This window comes from Micropterus dolomieu, linkage group LG08, assembly GCF_021292245.1.
Source record: "Micropterus dolomieu isolate WLL.071019.BEF.003 ecotype Adirondacks linkage group LG08, ASM2129224v1, whole genome shotgun sequence".
Taxonomy (NCBI): Eukaryota; Metazoa; Chordata; class Actinopteri; order Centrarchiformes; family Centrarchidae; genus Micropterus; species Micropterus dolomieu.
Window position 1 is genome coordinate 3619529 of NC_060157.1, and position 20746 is coordinate 3640274.

At 40.6% G+C, this 20746-nt stretch overlaps 1 protein-coding gene across 9 annotated transcripts; it reads right to left on the reverse strand.

The window, feature by feature from the left end:
• Positions 1 to 803: 803 nt before the first annotated feature.
• On the reverse strand, positions 804 to 20590 carry LOC123975631. 9 transcript variants are annotated; one of them, XM_046057280.1, is made up of 21 exons: positions 20542 to 20574; positions 19806 to 19864; positions 18618 to 18758; positions 17811 to 17956; positions 16860 to 17010; positions 14933 to 16386; positions 14140 to 14301; positions 13709 to 13807; positions 11768 to 12134; positions 10723 to 10785; positions 10303 to 10400; positions 9299 to 9436; positions 8281 to 8388; positions 7961 to 8102; positions 5908 to 6435; positions 4900 to 4944; positions 4538 to 4617; positions 2838 to 2950; positions 2539 to 2722; positions 1038 to 1211; positions 804 to 896 (listed from the first exon to the last, which is right to left on the reverse strand). In XM_046057280.1, the coding sequence occupies exons 2-20, from the start codon at positions 19855 to 19857 to the stop codon at positions 1113 to 1115; spliced, it is 4170 nt and encodes a 1389-aa protein (XP_045913236.1). In that variant the 5' UTR covers positions 19858 to 19864; positions 20542 to 20574; the 3' UTR covers positions 804 to 896; positions 1038 to 1112. The 9 variants fall into 9 exon arrangements, with proteins under 9 accessions (XP_045913236.1, XP_045913238.1, XP_045913239.1 ...); XM_046057282.1 differs by lacking the exon at positions 20542 to 20574 and having other exon boundaries at positions 11768 to 11881; positions 11936 to 12134; positions 19806 to 20460; XM_046057283.1 differs by lacking the exon at positions 20542 to 20574 and having other exon boundaries at positions 11768 to 11849; positions 11904 to 12134; positions 19806 to 20460.
• Between the last annotated feature and the right edge of the window lie 156 nt (positions 20591 to 20746).

Below are 20746 nucleotides of genomic sequence, written 5' to 3' on the forward strand. Positions count from 1 at the left end.
TTGGCACCTGCACACAGTGCCAAAGCTACCAGTACCTGGTTTAAGGACCATGGTATCCCTGTTAATTGGCCAGCAAACTCGCCTGACCTTAACCCTATGGAAAATCTATGGGGTATTGTGAAGAGGAAGATTCGATACGCCAGACCCAACAATGCAGAAGAGCTGAAGGCCACTATCAGAGCAACCTGGGCTCTCATAACACCTGAGCAGTGCCACAGACTGATCGACTCCATGCCACGCTGCATTGCTGCAGTAATTCAGGCAAAAGGAGCCCCAACTAAGTATTGAGTGCTGTACATGCTCATACTTTTCATGTTCATACTTTTCAGTTGGCCAACATTTCTAAAAATCCTTTTTTTGTATTGGTCTTAAGTAATATTCAAATTTTCAGAGATACTGAATTTGGGATTTTCATTAGTTGTCAGTTTTAATCATCACAATTAAATGAAATAAACATTTGAAATATATCAGTCTGTGTGTAATGAATGAATATAATATCCATATTTCACTTTTTGAATGGAATTACTGAAATAAATCAACTTTTTGATGATATTCTAATTATATGACCAGCACCTGTATGTTCTCTTTTCTTTTTATAACGACGAGTAACATCTGCCTCAAGCTTTGTTGTCATACAGAACAAGTATAAAACATTTTTTTGTGTTGTTGACAACACTTAACGTGCGTGCCCTCCCTCCTAAGTACCGCTTTGGGAAAAACATACATAATTTGAACAGCGGTGGTGGAAACCCTCTTAGCTTCTAACATCGATTGTTATTGGGGAAAACCGGGTACAGGTCTGTGTACTCACCTGTTGCTATGCCATCAAACAGGGACAGAACTCGAACTGGTCTGCGCAGGTTGGCTGGGATGGACGGGTAAACACGGTGTGGCTCCTACAAGGCAAAACAGTAAAAACAATGTGGTAACTAAGCCAGTGAGATTCTTTATTTATCAAATGAAACTTGTATTTTAGTTTAATATGTCTTTAGTCTGTGGTTAAATTCTTTTTTTAAAAGGTATATATTTTCTTGTACCTTTTACTTTGTTGTTTTAATGCTTATGTGTGTCCACAGCAGCGTTGGGTGATCATCTCTATTTTCAGATCATGGCTACTTGAGATCACCGATTGGTGACCTGATCGCCAGGGGGGCGGTGTTACGTTGCAGCAAGTCAGTGAAATGCCAGCATGGAAGAATCAGGCTTATTAGCTTTAAGGTAAACCACCAGAAACATCTGTTAATGCACAGTACAGTGTTTCCCACATATTTACCGTGTCAGGAAGTTGCCATCGAAAGCAGCTATGTACAGCATGTCAACCTTGACAATCTAGATGTATTCTAACATTAACATATCCGTCTCAGACATTGACAGCGTCGTGTTAAGAAAATAGATAGACTAATTTCTCAGAGTTAACTTCAATGCATAAGTTTCAATGTGTTTGTGAGAGAGAGCGAGAGAAGAGAGACAGACAGACACAAGCGGAGGAGCTGAGTGAATTATGATTTTATTCATTAAATAGTATGTGGCGGCCAGCGTTGCTATTGTGGCGTGTCCTGTCGCCACAAATAAATCAATGAATGGGAAACACCGCAGTGTGGAGCAGATTCTAGAGACTGTTTTTATATCATCTTAGTTCTGATAGTGAGTTAGTTAAAATCGCCTTAATATCGGAGCATGAAAAACCAATCGCTGATCATCCCTTCAATCGTCGATAGGTGATCCAATCACCAATCGGAACAACCCTAGTCCACAGTAGATGCTCCTAATGTGTACATTATTCTATGAATGTGTTCTTGTACTTCCTTCTGCTGCTGCGACAATTCAATTTGCCTGCATGTCAATCAATCAATACAGTCTACCGTAAACACAATAGTTAATAATAATAATAATAGAGTTTTTTTAAATAAGAAAATGTTTAAATATAATGAGTATTTATGGGTTGTATGCAAAGCTAAATTTAATTCATTTAGTAGTACATTTTTATTCCTATCTGTATCCCCATCACAAATGTACTTAATTTACCACCTCATTTCAGGACACAAAAGAGTAAGAAAGAAAAAAAGAGTGCAGGTACCAAGTGGAAAAAAAAAAGATGCAGATTGCAACTGAAACGATTAGCCACAAACTTAATTTGTCAATCGACAGACGATTTATCTACATCTATTCCCATTTGCAAGCAAAAAAGCATAAATAAAAACCTGCAACTTTTCTCAGTTTAATATAATTTTCAATTGAATATATTTGTATAATATATAACTGGGCTGGGCAAGCAGATTCATTGATAATGAAAATAAGTGCAAGTTGCACCCCTAAAGCAAATTAAAATTTTAAACAAAGCCTCCTAATACTGTTTTGATTACTAAGAATCTAAACCTTGCAAAACTATTCCTGTCATTGCAAAATGAAGAAGCAATATTTACATTTAATGTGAGTTATAACTGAAAAATTGGAATACATTGAAAATATTTGAAGGTATTCACAGAGCAGGTGAGTTTGCACGCTTATGAAAACGGTTAAGATCAGTTGAGCACTTACAAACTCCATGGCGCTGTTGTTGGCGAATAATTCCTGAACACGAATGCTCCAGTCCTTTCTGGGAATCAGAGCGCCGTGGGGTCGATGAGGCTGACACAAGCAGCAGATCCACGGGTCCAGCAGCTTTAAGGAATCAAACGTCCCCGGACTGACGAGGATGTTCATACAGTCCGCACAATAAGATCTGCAAATGTAGATGAAGATGAGAACAGACAATTATACGAAGGGGACAAAAAATAGGCTCTACTTGTTACCTTTGTTTTAGAGAGCTAGACTGAAATGCAGAGGAGCAGACCAACCTGCAGCAGCTATTGTTGCCACACAGTATGACCTCCAGTCCATAGCAGCAGATGGTGCAGTAGGACTGATATCCATCTTCATCGTAACGATACAGAGTTTCTGTTAAGTTATTCTGCAGAGAGACAAACAGCATCACAGGGAAATTAACAGACTAAATGACAGAACAGGTGTCAAAGCTCTAAAAAAAACAAACAAAAAAAAACTCGAAAGCAATTTCTCTTTCCAGAAATCATGACGTAGTTACTTCTCGTTCAGGATTAGATGGACACTTCCTTCTCAGAGGAAATACAGTTAGCGGGTGTATTGTCTCTCTGTGGATTGTCTTGAGTCATGATTTCTAGAAAGAGACATTGCTGTTGAGTTTTTCAAATGTACTTTTGGGAGCTTTGACCATCACAAATTGAGTGCCAACCAGTTCATGTATATTCAAGAGAAGGCAGACGTCTCTACGGCTGGTATCTCCAAAACTCAGCAACTCACAACCAAAGAATCTAGCTGGATAAATAGCACTAGGAAAATATGTGTTTTTGATTTTGTTGTGCACTTTGTGTGTAAACTTGATACTCCACCGTTTGAAAGCTAAAATCCTTGTGATTCGACCCGTGCAAACCATTCCAAGATACAATCACCACAGCGGGTACAGTCAGCGCCTCTGTCAAACCAGCCGGTACAATCAAAATTTACGCGACTCACCTATGAAGCCTCATAGTAATCCACCGATCGATTATGCACAAAAAATTATTAACAAAAACGGTCTTGTTACGTCGTCAAAGGTCTAGACGATCCAATCCAGTAAAATCATTTAGTGCAAAACACATTATTACATCAATAAATCCCCAGGGACTGCTGCCGCATTGTTTCATATTTGTCGGCAGACGTGGCTTGTATGTCATTAAAACTGTAATAACTCAGATTTGAATGTAAACAACTACGATATCTTGTATTAAGTGTAGCTGCAGAACTCTGACCTTTTGAGTGACACCAAATTCAACCCAATAGGAGCTCACATGTCCCTTTCACAGCCTACAATAGCCAACGAGAACGCGAGCTGTAAGGAAGGGCCAGCTTCTATTATTTCGTAGATAGGCAGAGCCAATTGCAAGCAATTGTGCCGATGACTGGCACTTTGTGTAGCCAATAAAATTCAGACAACAACGATATCCAGCTTGAAGTAGGATGATCTACCAGCAAACAAACATCTGTGTCAAGCTACCGCCTAATACGGAGTGATGCAGCAGCAGCAGCTGCCTGCTGCCAAGGGGCAGTTCTGTTTTAGAAAAAATACGCTAAAAGAAATAGTAGTCATTTTTCATGGTATTAGTATAAAATTTAAACTTGGACTAGGGAAGGCTTTATGCCGCGTCCCTACAGTGTTTTCCAGCTAATAAGACCCAGCTATAGTTGTCTGCATGAATTTCTTAGCAACCATTTTCAACTGGAAACGAAAAATATTAGTTTTAGTGTCTTTAAACTTATATTAATTAATTCCAGTAGCACTTACAGTGATTCTGATTTGGGTTAGAGTGTTATCTTTCAGAGAAGCCCAAAACCATGCATTTATTCCAAATGGTTCAAGAACTACATTAAATTTCCTTTGGATATGCCTTGAAGAGGCGTTTTACAGGAATGGTAAGAGATTCACACATTAAACATGCGTTGGTCACAGCTGGAACATAAAGAGAAGTTGATGATGTCTTACTTTACAATCCAAGCAGAGGCTGCCTTTAAATAGAGGGTGGGACACTTCAACTTTGTCAGTTCCACAACACAAACAGAAGCCTGCAGACAACAGGGAAGAAGCAAGTGAGGAACAAATGAGTAAATTCATCTATACAAATGCATAAAACATAAAATATCATGCTTATATGTTTTACTACAAATATGTTGTAACAAATGTGACATCCTCAAACGTCAGGAAACATTATGAGAATAATCAGCATTAGCAGTTCTTACTGTGCACATGTAAACACAGCCAGTAATAAACTAACTGAGCCAATATGACAGCGAAATATTATGCATAAAAAGGGGGACAAATGACATAGAACATGTCAAAAGACTCACCTTCAATGTCCAGTTTCATATCCATGATCTTACGAATGGTCTTTTCTGCAAGGAGTGAAAACAATAACTGAATGACGGGTGAACGCTGCATGATAAATGATTCAATTAATAACTTGGAAGTACAGTGCTGAATATTCATGCATTACTAAATTAAAAGATGTCGCACAACTAATTCTTACGTACAGATTAGTTGTTACTAAATATTTTTAAGACCCACTTAGACTGAACGGGATGTGGCTAACATATCTGACCAGAAAAAGCTGAAAATGTATTAAATCTCAAAATCTCAAATTAAATTATAAAACTTTATGCCTTTAAAGTGAAACACATTTCTCTCTGTATGTATGTGCAAAAAAGTTTAATCTTTTGTTTGGTCTCTAAAACTGTGATTTTTGTAAGTTATGTTAGAGCTCGTAATGCTGACGACTTCCTGTTTACATAATTGCTTTTGACTGGGCATCACTTGCAAATCACTTACAGTGAAAGGATTCACTGTCTCCTTAAGTTCATTAAGTTTGGTGTAATATTGCAGACTACTTCAGTTAATCATTAGTGTGAGAACTTCTCTCACACACAAACTAAGCATTGGATAAGGTAGAGAAATCACAACCACAGCAACACACCAATCCATCAACATGGTAATTGGACTGTACCTGTATTCAACCTTTCTAGTCTTCCAAACACTCGAAGTGCAATTCACCCAGTTCACACACATATTTAAACACTGATGGCAGAGGCTACAATGCATAGTGCACAACTTTTAGGAGATATTTGAGTTTCAGTATCTTGCCTAAGGACACTTCGACATGCAGACGAGAGGAGCCGAGGATCAAACCGCCGAGCTTCCGATTAGCGGGCGACTTGCTCTACCGTTTCGTACATCTGCGGACCTTGTTAACCATCTTGTGATTTGATTCTCAGTCATTTGAAAAGGTTAGATTGTTCAGTTTGGCATTCTTACAAAAAGTGTTTCATATCATTCAAATTAATAATAATTCTGTTTCGTACCTCTGAGTTTTTGGTCCGGCTGGGTGTAAACGCTGGTTGCCTGGTTGACCTTATTGTAAACTTTGGTGTAGGTCCTCTTCTTGTGTGGCACAAAGTCTGGTGACATGTCATCATCGAATCCATCGATCTTCTTCTTCAGACTCTTTCCCCCTTTCCACCCTCCCTTGCCCTTGCCTACTCCCCAGTCATCTTTCTCTCCCTCCCATCCCCCCTTCCCTTGTTTCCACCTCTCTGCTGTCCACCCTCCTCTGGATCCCTTCTCCTTTATGACTCCTTTAGAGCCTTTTCCCGCTATATCAAATCTGTCCTCCCACGTAGTTTTTCTGCCTCCACCTCTGTGGGAGGACTTTTCTAAGGAGTCGCACGACAGTCTGTTTAAAGAGATAGCCACCTCTTTCAGCTCAGCGCTGATGATACTGCTCTTGCTGCTCATCGAGTGGGGCGAGCCGAAGGAGTGAGGAGAAGATTTGGCTTGCGGGAAAAGTTTCTTCATCACCTTTGGTCTGTTATTTGTTGTTTTAGTTACACCTGGACAGAAGACAATCGTACATGTGACCATCAGGTTATACAACAGTAAAGAATATGTTCCATCTGTAGAATCGTATTAATCGTATGAACCTGCATGAATGTCAAATCTTCTTCTGTCTTACTTGTATCCACATTAGTCTGTGTGGCTGTTTATACCTTTATCTTTATCTAGAGGGCTGGCTGTGCTTGCAATCTCTTCATACAATAACATTCCCCTAAGCTATTAGCTCAAGTTCTGTTCATGTTTGAACTCTTTCTCACCAACAGCAGTGTGCTTTTTCATGCACTGAAGTCTTCAGAAACTAATTGTGAGCTTGATCTTCTGGGACTCTGGGAAAACTATAGAGAACCTAAGCAAAACCTATAATAATAATGTCAAATTACAAAAAAAATATGCCTTGTCTTGGTTTTAAATCAAATAATATTGTTTATTTTATGTCTTTCCTAGCTGCCTCCAATGAGCACCATTTCCCATAAGCCTTAGATAATTGCAAGTTCAACACCAGCTTGATAAAATCATGTATCCATGGGCAAGTCGGAGGTACAGCTAGTTCAGAGCGAGAAGGCCAGACAGTGTAGATGTTTTTTAGAAAGTAAATGTTACAGCTTAAAAGCTGGAAAATAACATTATTTGAGTGTTGGTGAATTTATAAATGTGGAAGAAACCTGGTTAAGATGACACAAATACCCATGCTGCTGCATTTTGCTGTGTTGTTCGGTAACAAATTCATCATTGTTTAACTGATTGTTTAACTTTGCAAAGATCAGTTTCAATAGTAAGTGCTGTAATAAAATTAATTATTTTAGATATTTTAGAATACAGAGTGTAATCATTTGCTTCGTTTTGTCAGGACATGCAGATAAAATGCATTGCATTAAATTACAGCAATGGAAGAGACTAGCCTGTAGCTGACGTCCAGACTTCAGCTCTCTATAATGCAACTGAGAAACGTGCATGTAATATACAACAAAAGCATGTAAATAGATACATATCAATGTATTTCAAAGTCAAATTTGTTTAGTATTTCTCTGACAAAAAGACTAAGGATATGTTCAGAATGCAGGCCAATGTGACCCAAATCCGATTATTTTGTCCATATGTGACTCAGATCTGATATTTTTATGACAGTGTGAACAGGCCAAGTCACAAGGAATCTGTCACATTTTCCAGTTTGGAATTGGGCCACTTCCATATGTGGTCCAATCCGATTTTAAATGCGAGTGAGTGAGTGAGTTACGGGGCAGTTGCGTTGTACAGCGCCAGAAACCGTAATGAAAAGAACAGAAAGTTGTGAACACATAATTCGGGAGAAACGTGACCCGTGAGAAGAAAAACGGGAATCTCCCGCGAGCTAACCGGAGCTATGTTACTCCTTTTTTACTTCTGCAGCCTGCAACAGCGTGCTGCTGCAGGCGTGTGACATCGTGTTATTCTTCTACACGGCAGTATCAGAACTTTTTCACACATCGTTTCCCACCAGTCTGAAAGTAAATCTATTCAGGCTCTTAAATAAGATGTTCGTACCATTTGTTGTAGCCCCTTGTATGAATCCGCCTGGCCCAGTGGGTTCAAAGCCTCCAAAGGCCCAGTCTAACATCTGTTTCAGCAGCTCATCTCTGTCCTCAAGACGTGGAGAAAACTGCTTCTTACAACGCAGAGCCGCCTCCTGATAGACACGGACGTACATATGTAAGCAGGAGCACAAATATCTATCACATAACAACGCTTTCTAAGTTCAGCTTTTAATTTGTCAATGGAGCAGCTGTTTGTATGTTGGCTGGGCAGTTAACACAACACACACACTTTTAACTCCTGTTCTTGTGTATTAGAAAATACACACAGACCTGCAGGGACAAGAAGATGGCTTCTCGGTAGGTGACGAGGATGGCAAAGGAGTTAGCGCTGAAGTGCTGGGCGAAGGCACCGAATGGTTTCAGTTCCTCCAAACTGACCTGTATTCAGAGCCAAGAAATCAGTGCATTGAAAGAAAATATGTATAAAGCTCAGCTCAGGAAATTGTATCAGAAAGATTTTAGGAATTTAAAAGAACCGCCAATGGTAATTTTGGTCATTTGTTGTTCAGGTCTTCATTTTAAAAGAGACCTATTATGCTTTTCCATTTTATGACTTATCTACAATACAATGTTAGATGTTCATGTTAAACATGGTCAAAGCTTCAAATAATGAGGTTAAAGTATTTAAAAGAAATCCCTGTGAGAAAAAAACTCAGATTTCCTCCTGTTCTGAATGCTCTGTTTTGAACAGCTTTTTCTACCGACTGCTCCGTCCGACACACAGAGCTACACAGTGCAGATATTCTGACAATTTATGCTACCTACCGAGATGTGCTACTTGGCAGTTCTTTGCATGCCTATTGGTTAGGGTGAGGGTAATTTGCATTAAGGTTGCACGTCTCGATAAGGAACCATAAATTGTCAGAACACCGGTATTACAGTCATTTGCTCCACACAGCAACGCTCAGTCTGTCTGTACCGCTCAGCAGCAACAGCCTGGTAACATGCTTCAGGTCTTGGCCAATCAGAAGACAGTTGGCTTTGAGAGGGGGGTGCCTTAAAGAGACGAGCATCTACAGCTTGTTTCAGACAGAGGCTGAAATGAAGCTCTCCATAAAGAGCTAGTATAAGATCATGCAAAGCTGCCATACAGGAGGCACAGAACAACAAAATAGGACTGGAAAAGCAGTTTAATAGGTCGTCATCTGATACAGAACGAACAGAGAGTTCTGGTGCTGAAAATGTGGCAAAGTCACGTAATGTCTCTATGAATATGAAGCATATATGTACATCATTACGCACTGTATAAACTCAGAATCCCTGATTTTCACCCTCATACCTGACTTACCTGAGAGGACATTCGCTGTCCGTACCACTCCACCATCCTCTTCCCTGGAAGTTCAACCTCTCCCCTGCACGGTACAATGACGGCTGGCCAGGGAGTGAAGCCCTCCACCTGACCCCAGACCAGCTCCCCCGCCGCATCCTGTACAACACAAACAAACAAGATGTTAAAGCAAAAACACAGACAGTTTCTAACATGTTGAAAGGTTCCTTTCTGTTTTAACCTGTAATCTAAGCACTACAACCTCATGACACACTGTTGCCCTTGAGTTCTTGTCTGGTTCTTGTTATTACTGACCTTTAAGTACAAACCAAGAGGCGTAAACATAAAACAATATGGCCTGACAGGTAACTCATTCATTGGACAGTTTTGGTGATGTCATCAGGGCTGCAGCTTGTGACTGATATGCAGTACTTCACAGGGCTATATCTATTTATTATATGTTGGTGTCACAAAGAACATAGCAAACAGACAGGTGTTTGCATAGTTCCCAAATGATCTTGCATTATATATATCCTGCAATGACAATTTTCATTATTGATAAATATGTCAAATATTTTCTTGATTAATTCATTTATCGTTTAGTCTCTAAAATGATGAGCAGGTGATTCAGTAGTCTTGAATTCATCTACTCTCACAAAAACCTGTGGTTGGTTCGCTTTGCTTTTCCACCACAAAAGAAGTCCATTAAAAAGTGTACCAAGAAGCCCTTTATCAGGCGGTTTTCGTCCAGTTGTTCGGTCCATACGAGACTTTGATTAACAGCTTTCAGACCTGCATAAATTAACTAAACCGGCAAACAGGTAAATACAACAGTGGATGTTTGAACCAATCCAAACAGGTTAAGATGTGAAAGCACCATTAAATGTGTTTCTATATTTGATGTGAACATTTGCTACCTGGCTCAGCTGAGAATAAAACATTGTGTTTAAAGTATAATACATATACTGTACGTGTATAGTAAATTACTGGTTATAACACTACGCTAACTTTACAGTAGATTTTACCAGCAGTTCTGTTGAGTTGGATGGTGTGCTTGTTGAAACCATGACGTCATCATCATCGCTCACAATAACCACAGTCTCCGCCTGTGGAGGGCTATCACCTGCAAAACAGTGACAATAAGCTACTGAATCTACTGCACTGTGGTGAACTCCGGTTCATCTTGAAGTGACTCACTGTGGTGTGTACACCTGGCCTTGCCAACATGTCGCTAATGCTATTCACAAATGAATTTAGACCATGTGTAATTTTTATAGAAAATTAAATTGTGCAGGTATGTATTACAAGACGCAGCGTCTGCAACACCTGCTTTAATGCAGCTTAAGATGCCGATAGGGCTCATTCGAGAATGAATGCATTAAAAGGAGATCACTTAACCTACAGCATGTTTTACTAGATTATTAATAATACTGCACATGTCTTACTTTCTGCTTCTATCACCCTGTTGTGCCGACGTACTTTGAAGTCTTCTGTGAGATCAACCACATCTGATAAAAAAATAAATACACACATTGGTTATCATCATTTGAAATTGCTGCTGGCATCACAATAAATTTAATTAATCAGGGACATTTTCATTTGATAAAGATGCTATAAGGCTTGGGCCGGGCGGTATCACAATATTACGATATACCAGGGTGTTTAAATTCATGACTGTACGACTTTGAATATCGTTAAAAATACAGGCGCTCCTCTTTCTATAAAACTGATACGGAGATGCCGTTTTGAGTAGATGTATCGTAGTGTACGCCCTCAAAGTAGGCGGGCGACATCATCTACAACACAATCACCCCCCTGCACTTTTCCAGGACCTGATCAAATATATGCACGCATCATGAGGTCCTCCAGCAAGAATCCATGGAAGGAGGATCTTATTGCATTTCTATTTCATCATTATTCTATGGGTCATAAGTATTTAAACCCAGCGAGACTTGTCTAAGTAAGCAAACTACTTTCCCGACACACAACATTGTAAGCTAGAAAATGTCATACATGCTAGAATGACTTCTTTCATCCCGTCGTAAAACCGATGAGACGAGACGTAAAACCAAAGAAACGACATTACAATGGCACAAATAGTAGGGGGTTTTCCGGTATCCAGGCAAAAATTCCCAACCTTGCTTTCTCCATTTAGCCATCTAATCACCCTCCCTCTCCACCTAAAGCTGATGTGTGGTGTGTAGCGCATATGGCTGCCGTGCATCACCCAGGTGGGTGCTACATATCGGTGGTGGTTGAGATAAGTTCACCTTTCCCTGAAGTGCTTTGAGTATCTATGATAAAACACTATATGCATTGTTATTGTTATCATTAATATCATGACCAGAAGCTCAGCTTTTACTTTGTTTTATTACACAAATACCATCATTTACCATATTTACCCCGTGAAATGTCATAGATATCGCCCAAGCCTAGCTGGTAACATAGAATTGTAGCTACACTTGCAAAGTGCACACCTGACAGTCTTACCAGAGGAATTGTCTGTGTAGTCTGAGTCCTCCGTACTGCTGTAGTGTTGCGATGGAATATTTAGACGGGTGTTGGCCGAGTCCTCCGTACTGCTGTAGTGTTGCGATGGAATATTTAGACGGGTGTTGGCCGAGTCCTCCTTACTGCTGTAGTGTTGCGATGGAATATTTAGACGGGTTTTGGCCACATAACCATCACTTTCTTCTGATGAATTCTCTCCAGCTTCTTCTTCTTTCTTCTTATAACCATTTCTTGCCTTGACAGGTTTTCTTCTACAGATGCGGGGTCTTCCTGTCCACCTGCCTGGTTGAGATGAGGCTATGGAGGTTTCTTTCCTTTCATGAAGGATACTGGGGGTGTTGAAAGCCTTGAGACAGGAGCAAATACACACACACATATAAGTCTTTATCTTCACAAAAATACAAAACTAGAAAAAATACAAACAACATATTCAAGTGGATGAATTTTCCAGTTCCTGATGTATGTTGTACCACTGCTCAGGATTTAACTTGCACGCACGCACACATGTATACACATCCAGACACCGACACAAACGAAAGGCAAAAGAACAAGGACATATACTTTCTACGGCTGTCACTTTCCATCCGTAATCACTTGTACTGGCTGCGTGGGTTGCAAGCAAATTAATTTGCCTAAAGATGCGATGACTAGAAAAGATAAACTATCACAGTTGGCGCTTTCAGACCAAAAGCGAAGCGAGCATTCGGGGTGGTGAGTTTACATACAAAGTCAACGCAAAGACGCTTAGAGCCGCAATTTCCTGTCGGGCGAAGGGGGTGGTGCCGGCAATGCAAAGGCAATGCGATGGGATTGACTGAATATTTTCAACTCAAGCGAGAAAGTCGCGTGACGCTGAGTCATGATAGCCTATCAGCGTTGAGATTGTCCGTACGTCACCGATGGCTTCAGAGCATTGTGTTGAGAGGGCCAGGCAGAGCGGGGGATTGAAAATCTGTGGGCCGGCGAAGAGCTGCTAAACGTGGGGGAGGGGGCTGGGAGCAGTACTCCAGCTTTTGGACAAATAAACACCTATAGTCGGACTGGATTATGCTCTAATAACTACGCCGTTTGCTCGTGGGAGGAGCTCGAGCTTCTCAGCAGCTCCATTCCGTGCACATCCGGTTCCAGTGTTGTTAGCGTTGTTTGGCGCTACTTCATATTTATATTAAAAAAAACAGACAAAACTGGACAGTACTTGGAGAAAAGAAAGCGAGGAGGTTGAACTACCTGGTGAGTTAAGAAACCATGTGTATGTAACTTTATTCCAGCTATCGTTGTACTTTACTGTGACCAAGTTAGCATAGCATAGCCCTGATCGATCCGAACTCCATTCAGAAAACAAATATTTTAGAAGTTGTTGTCCTGCTGACAGGACTGACAAAGCATGAATTCATATGTTTAACAAATCTGCATCATTTTATAGTTATTTCGGCATCAGTTTGATCTGTTAATTGCTATTTAATCACAGCAAAATGTTTACTTTGGGTTCATACAGCTGTAGTAATGGCGAGGTGTGTTTACTGGCGTTATCGCGTTGTGTGTGAACACTCAGCAGTTGTCCAGCGATAAAACCCCCACGAGGAGAGCTTTGCATGGATTAAATTCGCATTTGGTCGTTACATTGTCACTCATAAAAAAGTGGTAGGCCTGTGAGATGTACAAGCCTCCTCAGTATTCAGCCTGGTCATCTACAAACTGTCTGTATTTGGGGCCATATAAAGATGCTGATGCTAAAAGTAGCTCCTAAATGGTGCAGACACTCCTAAAAATAAGTCCTAACTTCAAGATTTCAGCTAAAATGAGCTGGAAAAAAAATATTTTAACAGGAATGTCTTGGTTAGGAAAGTCTTATGCCATTTAGGGGGACTACTTTTGGTGTGATAAGATCCTTTGTGAATGGACAAGGTCTTTAACACTCACCTTAGCAAACACCTGCGTCCTGCATAGGGAGCTCGGCAGGGCCAGGACAGTCAGGAGGAGTCTATGCAGAGTAGAGTACGGCCTAATGCCGCGCAACATCTGTACAGACAACACAGGGAACTCTTGTAATTACATTTGATATTCAATAGCAATGTTTCTACAGCATCTAATGAACAAGCTCTTTATCTACACAGAGTTTGCCAGTATTAAAAAATCATAATGAAATCAAATATTTTAGAAAATGTGTCAAAAATCACTCAAGGTAAGAGATAAAGTAGGTACATTTTAAATACAGAGAAATTATTTTTCCTGTTAATGTTGTTACAGTATGAAACATCGGTTACTAGAGGCACTGATTCCAGTAAGCAGACAGTTACAAATTTCATTTAATAACCGTTAGGCAACCTTGATCAGTTGAGTTGTCACTTTACCTTTGCCCAGCAGTGACCTGTTCCACTCGTCTGTTCCTCCTTTGCCGTCTTGACGACACTGGCATAGTCGTATGCCAGCTGACGTTGTTCTGGAGTCCCAGCTTCACACAGACCCAGCTGATCCCCCAACTCTAACAGCACAAGCCTGGATAATTTATTATCCTGCAGGGAAAACACAGATATCACACAGAGAAATATACAGATTTATGGCATCAGTAATACGTACAACTTGATTTTTAAAATGACGATGGGTTGTTTTACGTTTTTTTAGGCTGGGATTAGTTACCAGATGACCACCGGAGTCCAGGAAGTCACTGAGTTGAGCCAAGCTAAGCTAACCAGCAGCTGGCTACACCCTGCTATTTAACAGACAGGTATGAAAGTGGCATCTATCTTCTCATGTTCTTTCCACCAGAAAGCGAATGGTGTTTTTACTATTACTTAAAAATGTGATTGTTGTTGTACACTGACGGTTATCAGACTGACCAGAGAGGAAAACAGATTAATGTTGGTAGAGTCCTCGCAGTGCTCACTCACTGCTGTTTGTGATATAGTATTAAACTCTCTGGGTTTCTGTAAATAACATCCCACAACTGATGTTGTAATTTGGCGCTATATAAATGAAGAAGTAAACATCTTTCCGCTCCAGAAGTCCAATTTTACAGTGCTTTTTTTTCTACTGCATCTACACTATGATATCGTTTAATTTAATTAATTCTACATAAACATAAACAGATATTAAGCTATAGCTGGCTGCATAAACTCATGTATAATAAAAAATAAGTGTTCTTACATTGATATTTTCAGGATGTTTCAAAACTTTGCCGATATTCCTCAGTGCCACATCTCCGAGCTGCTTAGGAATACTTTCTACTATACTCTGTAGGGCTGCTTTATAGAAAGACGCCGCGTCCTTTAGGAATTCCCTCCTCTCGTGATCCCCCAGATCCACGACAGCGGTGGCCCACAGGAACTCTCTGGCACGAGAACCTACGTTCACCTCAGAAGTGGGGAGTAGCTTCATCTCATTGTGTAGCACATGCAGTTCTCGGTTCCTGAGAAAGCACTCAGCGACAGAGGGCTGGAGGAGACTGGCTGCGTAGGAGTGAACCAGCATGGAGGTCAGCTGGAGCTCCACAGCCACCTCTGCTTTTCCGTCCTGCTGCAATTCTTGGAGAGCTCGGAGGGGCTCCAAAGTGTGGGAGAGGAACAGGAACTGCAGCTTGACTTTATGACTCATCAGCTGGGTTCTGATCCGGTCAGTATCCTCTGCTTGTCTCAGTGACTTAAAATAGTCCACTACATCCCTCCAGCTGCTGACCATCTTCTGCACAGTGTTGATGATAAATAAACACTGTGCAGAGATAGAACACGATGGGTTATAAGGCTCTGCATCAGCAAATAGCTCTTTCAGGCTGTCATTGACGGAGGAGAAGGTGGAGTAGTGATGGTGGATGTCTCTAACCAGGTCAACTACCGAGTGAAAGGAGGCCGAGAGTGCAGCCTGGCTGGCTCTTCCTGCAATCCCAGAGAGGCCGCAGAGTGATATCAACCCAGGGTTGAAAGCCTTGAGCTGGGCTACAAAAGCCTGGTTCGCCTCCACGTTTGGAGAGTTACAGTAGAACACAGCAAGGTTGGGCAGAGGAAGTCCACACTTCTTTAGCGTCTGAATCAGAGATTGTGCATCAGTGTCAGAGTTCATCTCCAGAGTGTGCAGCAGCCTCACCACATTGACCCCTGCGCTCTGGTCAAAGTAGCCAATCAGGATGACACTTGTGCTCTGTCCTTCACCCAGCTCTACCCCCGTATACAGGTAGAGGCAGTACGGCGTGTCATAGCAGGCCAGAATGATGTCTCTAGGGTGGATTGGACTCAGGATGGTAGGGACTGAAGGGTCTGTACTCGAGTCAGCACTGACACTCCAGTATCTTCTGATGAAGTGCAATAAAGTATCACTGCTGTAGGACCCACTCCCTTGATTTCCCTTGTCCACTGCTGCTTCAGCTTGCTCCACCTTCATTGTCTTCTGTGGCTGTGGACACTCTTCTTTCACTTGTGTCTCCATTTTCTCCGGTTTCTGCTCCATCGTCACATCCACCACATCATCCTCGTCGTCAGATATAAAAACTACCACTTCGGCCTTCCGGTTCAAGTTTGCTCTTGGTTTTTCGTTTCTCGGTTCTTCCACTGCTTGGCCATCCACCTTCAAAATAATCTCCAGTTTCTGATGAGAGGTCTGGGAGGAATCTGTAATGGGAATAAAAAAAAAAGAATAATTAAGGGATGTATTCAACACAGCACTCTCATTATAGCTGTACTAAATGTATCACTTCATTATATATATATAAGATGTGTATTTTATATCTCTCTGTCCGTGTTCAACCTTGTGCTGCTGTAGCCTCGTGTTAATGCAATGGCATTCAATTTATGCTAGGACGCTGTTCAAAATGCTCTTCAGTCTGAGTAAGATTGTTGTGAAACATAAGACCAACATGTAAAATTGACATAATAGAGCTTTTAAATGGTCATATACTGACCATGCGACTAAATCAAAACTTTACATTTAGGTGCCGCTTTATCACATGTGAAAAAGTAATGTACCCCAAGTAAGAATAACACCTAAATAAAAAGGTCTTAGTGCTTTGTAATTGTAACAAATAGGCAACCATTGCTATGTCAGGTTTCTTTGTGATTTATTCACCGACACACACAGCTCCCACCTGAGTCAGGAACCATACTCTGTCCGCCTCTGGCCTCCAGGGCATGGTACTCCCTGCCTTTATTGTTCTGGTCAAAGAACAGCTTAAACCACTGCAGGAAGGTCAGAGCCACTAAGGAGTTCCTCTTCATCAGCTCCTCAATGGGGATGTCCTGGAGAGAGGAAAGGTTTGAGAGGAAAGGTTTACGGATCATACATGTGTTTATATCCTACAATTAACAATAATTGTTCTAGTTTAAGGTGTGTTTCTGACTTCTGGTTTCAAATAAAATAATGAAAAATGCAAAGGCTCTGAAAAGGTTATCAGCTCTAAAGTCCATCCAAAGCTGGATTCTAGAGGCTATATTTGAGAATATTTTAGAGTTTAAATGATCCGATAAAAATATATCAACCAATATTCTTTTTTTAAATAATATAAATAATTTTTGTTCCATGTCTTCTTGTTACTTAATGGCCATAATACACCGATACCAATATATCTGCAATGTGAACATAACTTGATTATTTATTAGTCCTCTATCTGGACTGTGCTGAGCAAATTAAAATGTTTTCAGACTAAGGCAAAATCCACTCTACTGCGTTTTCGAATTAAAACGGAGACCTTCTGCTACGTTTGCGCCTCCTGTCCAGACTAAAACAAAGACCTAAAACAGAGAAGTTTGGAAACGCTGCCGACCCCGTTTTGCCTTTCAAAACTCCCAAGGGCGTTTTAGTGAAGACGGGCCGGAGAACTTTAGAAACGATGACGCAGCCGCTCACGCTCGGCTCTCTGATTGTGTCTTGCAAACTGACCGGGTTTTTGACATCGTACTTTTATTAAAATATTATGTACGGTGCAAATAACATTTACCTACACAGATCATGTTCGTTTTAATTCTCCGTTTGTAAACTAAAACAGAGTAGTGTGGATGGGGCCTAAGGGGCCGTTCACCGCTTTTGTTACAATACTCACATGGACCACTCTGACTTTTCTGAACGCAGCTTGCAGTAAACTGTAGTTGTGGATAAAGTCCACTGTTTTGTTGCTTTGGAACCGGACCCTGCAAAGGTCCAGGGACCCAGGAAACAACCAGTCCATCAGCTGGCAAAAGGCTGCACCTGGATATTCAGACAACATACACACACAGAAGTAATTGATAAAAATTGATTGCTGCTGCTGCTTTGAAAACACATCATTCAAGTTCAAACACTAAGGGCCTGATTAACTAAGTTAATGGCAGAGTATTTAGCGCCTCATTTATTAAGGCAGCAGTACACTACATTCAGAGATCATTACTGTCAGAAAATCTTATGATCTTAATTCCAAAACATTAACTTCAGCCTCAAATTAATTACTTATAATCGTACAATCTTTAGGTTTAATTATTTTGTTAAGCCAATATCACATTCATGGGAAAGTGTTAGTAGATAGATTTAGATGCACAAAAGGTCCACAATAAACAAGATATTACGATCATTTAGAATTATCTTGTATTTTCTACATTTATGTTTTTTTAGTTATATAGAGTTCTGGGATTTTTTTTTCATTGGTTCATTTAAGTGATAAGCTACAGTGAGGCTAGTTACTCCCACAACTTCTCCAGAAATCTCTTTATCTTCATGCCTTCCTCTCAGAGGCTGAGAATTTTCCATGCGAAACTGACCTTTGCAAATAGCATGACTGGTGAGATCCATAATCTCTCAGGTCTAGGTGCTGCAACAGCATAAATCCATAGTTTGTTGAATCCCACATTAAAAACACACATGCATGTTGACCTACCTGTGCATATCTGCTCCACCTTGGTGAAACCCGTCTGTAAAGATTCATTGACCCAAGCTAGCAGCTCATATCGATTTGGTGCCCCTGATTGCACAACTACGTTCACTGCCAAATTCTGTGCCATCTCCTTAAGGGACGGACCTGCACAAACACCATGTAAATATATCAGACAAACGTAAACATTGATCCATTACCAAACACATCAATCAGATCAAGAAGTCACAAAACTGAATTGTGTTACCTTATATTTTATGATGTGGAATTAAATACAGCAAGCATTTAGCTCAAGTGAAACATGAGGGAGGTATTTTAAATTACCTTGTGCATTTACACAAAACTATCATGCCTTGTGCAAGCTGCTCTGAGACACTTAAAACAGCAGTGAAATCAGAACAAGCCATGAATCACTGCCCCACAACAGCTGGCTCTACACTTCAAAACCTTTAACTCGAACTTTTCTTTTAGCAGACTTGTAACATTACTAAATCCAGGACAAATAACTTCCCATGATATAATGACATAAAACTGTGTTCTCAATTGTCAAGACTCAGCTACTGGACTTGTTGCACGGGCTGTTTACTACCTCCTGCTCACTCTCACAAAGACGACTAACTTACTTGGGCCTTCTCCCCTTGACTGTCTCCCGCGAATCCATGCTGCATTCATTTCGTGCAGTTCATCTCAATTTCAGTAGATGAAAGGCTACGAACTACGTAACTACTACTAATGAACGCGCGGTTTGTCGATGTGCTCCCATTTATTTCACTCTCTTTAGGCGACATCCTGGTAATTTAATGGTGTCCTCGTGTTTACAAATTACCAAGAAGGAAATTACTACGCATTTGTTTTTGACCAGGGAAAGTTTGCCTTGCTTGCAAACACAACACCTGTTTATGTGTAAGTATGAAACAACTGCGCTACCGCGAATTGCTTTTTCCCCTATTAACCAAATTAAGTAACGTTAAATCAATTAACTTTATTTCCATATGGTGTTTATTTAAATAACTGTGTGGACTTGAATGCAACCATGTTTCCAATGCGGCAAAAAGTTATCATTTTTGCACCAATCAGATTAGAGCGGGTAGAGTCCTGACCAATAGAATCAACGGGAAAAATAGCAGTTACAAGAAACTGACACGGGGTCAGATTATATACCGGTATGAATGAAAGTGAATCATTGAAACCGACTTTTGATCAGCTGCTGTGCAAGTTGTACCACACTGGCCGGAAGAGAAGCCATGATGGATCTGCAGGGAAAACATGGCAACAAGCAATGGGGGCGATGTTGAGTCCAAACAATAACGAACCCACGTAAACAATGAAACGACAGCTTTACGTTCCCTATCCATGTGCACAATAGAGCGGCCGAATCACGCTTTAAAGATTAGGCACTTTAAAATAACTTTTATAAAAGTTATGAACTAACGTTAAACTTTGTGAAAATTGGTGAGGTAACGTTATTGGAGATTGCTCGCTGCGAAACGTACAAATCAGTCCGCAAGTAACTTAACGTTAACGTAACCATAATGTTAAGATAACCACAAACGTTAACATCTAAACGTTTAATCAACCTAATTAAATGCAGACATACGCTATCTTGCTTATCTTATATTAAATAATCGCGATTTAGCTAGATTGCTATGTTTGGGGAACGAATTAAGTTAACGTTGTAATAAATAGAAAAGACGTTAAGCCGATGCGGCTACATCGGTTAACGCAAGCTAAACCGTGAGCTAATAACGTTACAACGCTACATTAACGTTAACTTACGTGAGCTAGCCAACGGACTTTAACGGTAGAAAACGGCGGATTTAGAGCGCGAATACAACGGAGTGGCGTTAACTAACTAACTAACTAATGTTGTATAAACTAAATCTTTGTCAAATATATTCAGAATACGGTTGAGAAAACATCGTCTACTCACCCCGTCTTTGTCGTTTCAACTACCGGTACCAGACTCGACAGATCCTCCGCCCCGAACCCCTAAACCCACCCCCTTCCTCGCTCCCGGCTGGGCTAACGTTACCATCCCGCCAGTTCGCTATTCTTGGGAGGACTGTTTGGCAATTCAACGTAATATAAGTAAATAGAAATATCACGAAATTACCACCATGCGTTCATTAATCTGA

Excerpts from the sequence above, each read along its gene's own strand:
- LOC123975631 (XM_046057280.1), bottom strand. The coding sequence starts at position 19,857 with ATGGCTTCTCTTCCGGCCAGTGTGGTACAACTTGCACAGCAGCTGATC. Across the intron at positions 8,389-9,298 it reads GACAGCGAATGTCCTCTCAG|GTCAGTTTGGAGGAACTGAA; the intron begins GTAAGTCAGGTA and ends CTCTGAATACAG. Across the intron at positions 2,951-4,537 it reads GCCTCTGCTTGGATTGTAAA|AATAACTTAACAGAAACTCT; the intron begins GTAAGACATCAT and ends GTCTCTCTGCAG.